Genomic DNA, 3,733 nt, shown 5'->3' with positions numbered 1-3,733 from the left:
AATTTCATCCATACCTCAAGTATATTAAAAGCACCAACAATCATATAGCGGATACATTAACAAGAGAATGGAAGCCACATCAGCCATGCCGGAAGCAAACATTATTTACAAACAGGTCCTTTTGGAGGCGGGAGGAATATTGAAGATATTAAAATATTATTGAGAAGATATCAAAGACATACATTATTGAAAATAACGATTATATGTAATTTGTCATTATTTAAAAGTGTCGGTAAGGTTAATAAGTGTGTAACATTATTATATATGTGACATAAAGTCTTATGTAAAGTAGTTTGTCTTCTTGCAATCATACGATTGCAATAATGTAAAGATACCGTGTGTAAACGGCTCTTTGGAGCCTATATAAAGGGCTTTGCCCTTAGTGAATAAATCAGAGTGATTTGTGATTATAAGATTTGAGTTGTTCTCAATCTTTTTCTGTTGAAATAGATTTTCTATTTCTGAATAGCAGAACCCTATCCAAACATATCCATATATTCATATAAACATATCAAACCCAGACAATCAATCCATCGTCAATCCATTCCGACGCATCATTCAGGTATATTCTTTCTTAATTTTATTAATTCCGCCATGTTTTTCAATTTGGGTCCCATGGAAACGGAGTCCCACGATACTTTTTGACATTCCTATTTTTTATTAAGATTTTTAAATTAAATTATGGAAGGCATTAAGGTAATTAGTCTTAAACATACATTATAATGGTCTTTAGTAGCCCACCTAAGCACTCGAGCTTCATCATTATTTATTTGCTTTTTCATTAAAGAGGAGTCATGCCATAACTACTTTAATTTGTAAGAAACATATTTAGGATATTGTTAAAAGGCATATTACCTTTTTTTTAACTTAAATCATTCCCATAAACGGATTCAAAGATAGCACACTTTAGATGTAAACAAATCTCAACAAAATAATAGATAATATATACTCCAAACAATGTAACAAGGTCCATTATTGTCATTATCTACTTGTAGCAAATCTATATAAATTGTACACATTTTACATTTATAGCATCACCCACCATAACCACTTAACTCAAAATTCATCATATCACTTCTCTTGGATACGTCTTGTATATCTATCAACTAATTTCTACCATCCGCATTGCCCATTATCATGATAATCCCAATTCCCAAAACAAGTTCTTCACAATCATTTTTATATATATTTTAAAAAAAATAGAATGTTTAAATAAATAATGCAAAAAAATAATTACCATTTGAATCCCTCTCTTTCTTGATCTTTGATTCTATTCAGAACTCCCTCCACAGCCAAATCAAAAGCATCTTTCATGCCCTTAAGACCTTGATGTGGTTTTGCATACACAATTCTTGGAATATATTGTATCACCTTTTCCCTCATTTTCCTCACTTCATCTTTCCCAAAGCTCTCAAGAACACCTTTTATGGATTTCCCATTTAAAACATCATTCTTATCGATATAAACCGAATAGCTCTCGGGTTGACCCGGCAAGAACCATTCGTATTGTGAGTAAGCGGTTCTGTTCCAGAAGAAAACCGGGATTGAACCGGCGATCATGCAATCAAAAATTGACCGCCGGGTGAAGCTGTCGCCTCTTGGTTGAAGACAAAAGTCCGACCCGAGGAAAGATTCAAGTATCAACGACGTACCGTTGGAGCATTTTGACCCGCCACAATCCACGACCCGACAAGAACCCGAGGAGTTGTAACACTGGTTTAGCAAGAGTCCTCGGAAATCATTCTTGATGAGGCCACGTGTCGCGCCGGCAAAGCAGAAAAGGGTGGTACGGGTACGTGTACGGACGAACTCCTGCCACGTTTCGACATCTGACGGCGAGGTGGGGTGGAATCCGGTGGGGTATGGAACACCGACGTCGAAATAGTCCCACGAGTTCCGTTCGATGAGGAGGCGCGTGATGTTTCGCATCCCAGGTAAATAGATGCATCGGGAACCCCAGTCATCGTCTTTAGACCGGCGGAAATCCCATGTGATACGACCCATCGTAATGAAGTGATCCCAACCGTTGGATTTTTTCCAATAGGGTTGATCATGAACCCATTTCAGCATCGTATGGCAATGAAGGTCACGATCCTCCGCCGTGTAATTATTCGTCCATAGATATTTTCCGACGGCAAGGCCGGCGTACAAAGGAATGTAGTACGCCGTAGCAGATTCTGGGTCTAGCGTCCTACACCGGTAGTTCAACATCCGATTATGATAAATAATCTCAGATGCAAATTGATCCGTCCAATACCACGCTCCGGTGAGACTCTGCGGTATCACTCCGGCTAGCTTTGTTGCAGGGCGTCCAAGACCATCATTAGAGTACGTATCGCAACGAGAACCCCAGGGATTCAGTTCATGACAATTTTCTAACAATTCTGTGTTAAAAAAATGTGGCAGGTTATAGACGAAGACCTTACCGGACGGGCATTCCGTATCGCCGCCGTCCACGGCGGTGATGGCGGCCACTTCAGGACGGTGTTGGGGGATGATAACGGCCGTGGATATGTGGTAATTGCGAGCGATTAAGAGAAGGATGATCTGGAGGAAGAGGACAAAGAAGATAAGCCATGTGCGAGGGAGATAAGGTTTAAGTGAACCGAAGGAACTTTTCCGATCTAATTCTGGGTTTTGGGGTTTATGCGGGGAAGGAGGCGTATCGAAAAGAGGAAGCATGAGGGTGATGAATTTAGGTGCTTTCCGGCGGAATAAAGCCGGGATATATGGTGGGTTTTCAATGATTTCGGTTTTTCGTTGGTTTTACGCCGATACAAAAAGGTGTTATGGTGGCAGCTTGATGGAGAATGAGAAGCTTGTAATTATTTGTTGAGAAGATATATAGGGTATAGTTTCTTTTATCAGGTCAAGTACCATTCCATTTTTGACATAATTACATAAATTAACCTCCACCTTCTGTAAATGACAAAAACACAACTCTTTTAAAATGGGTTTTGATAGAAATACTATTTAATATTGATACAACTAAGATATTAATTTTGAATTACTTATTTTTATGTTTTGTTAGTTTTTTTGCTAAATCTAGTTTCCAACATCTTACAATAAATACTTATTTAAATCCATAAATTTGAAACTTTTTGCTCTTTGGTTTCAGTTTATCTTTTAATAATATGCTGTAATAAATTATGAAGAAACCGTCACTATTAAGAATAACGAGGATTTTAATTTTAAACCCAAAAAAAAAAAAAAAATTTGAAAATGCTATTGTTCTTAAAACATCATAAAAAAATAAAGAAAAAAAAAACTTTAAACAAAGTTATTACAAAAATATTTAACAAATCATTTAAATATGCCACATAAAACTTCAAAAGAAAACAATGATGAACACCATACCAATAGGACACAACAACACACAATAACAACCAAAAAGCCAAAAAAAGAACATGAAAGAAATACACTTAAAATATCGAAATCAAGGATATGTTTGGTTATGATCATGAATTTTAGTTTTTTAAAACCCTTGAATTGAAGAAATTGTTAGGAAAAACGAACTTAAACTTTTATTTATTAAAAAAAAAAAAAACATGAAAGAAATATACTCTTAAAATAATGAAATCGAGTATATGTTCGGTTATGAGTTCTTATGAATGGTTAGTTTTTTAAGGCCTTTTAATTAAAAAACTATTTGGAAATACGACCTTAAACTTTTATTTTAGAATTAAAAGAATTGAACAAAATACATAAAACACAACTATTTACCTATTAGTAT

General features: G+C 35.8%; 1 protein-coding gene across 1 annotated transcript; it reads right to left on the bottom strand.

Moving 5' to 3' along the window:
- Window positions 1-923: 923 nt before the first annotated feature.
- GT18 (glycosyltransferase 18) lies at window positions 924-2,842 on the bottom strand. Its single transcript, XM_079081116.1, has one exon. It carries the CDS (start codon window positions 2,680-2,682, stop codon window positions 1,234-1,236), a length of 1,449 nt encoding a protein of 482 aa, XP_078937242.1. The 5' UTR covers window positions 2,683-2,842; the 3' UTR covers window positions 924-1,233.
- Between the last annotated feature and the right edge of the window lie 891 nt (window positions 2,843-3,733).

Source organism: Lactuca virosa, chromosome 2, assembly GCF_052849685.1.
Source record: "Lactuca virosa cultivar CGN04683 chromosome 2, Lactuca_virosa_CGN04683_v6, whole genome shotgun sequence".
Taxonomy (NCBI): Eukaryota; Viridiplantae; Streptophyta; class Magnoliopsida; order Asterales; family Asteraceae; genus Lactuca; species Lactuca virosa.
This window is presented reverse-complemented; position numbering and strand designations above follow the sequence as displayed.

Coding starts and splice junctions, on each gene's coding strand:
- GT18 (XM_079081116.1), bottom strand. CDS start 2,682: ATGCTTCCTCTTTTCGATACGCCTCCTTCCCCGCATAAACCCCAAAAC.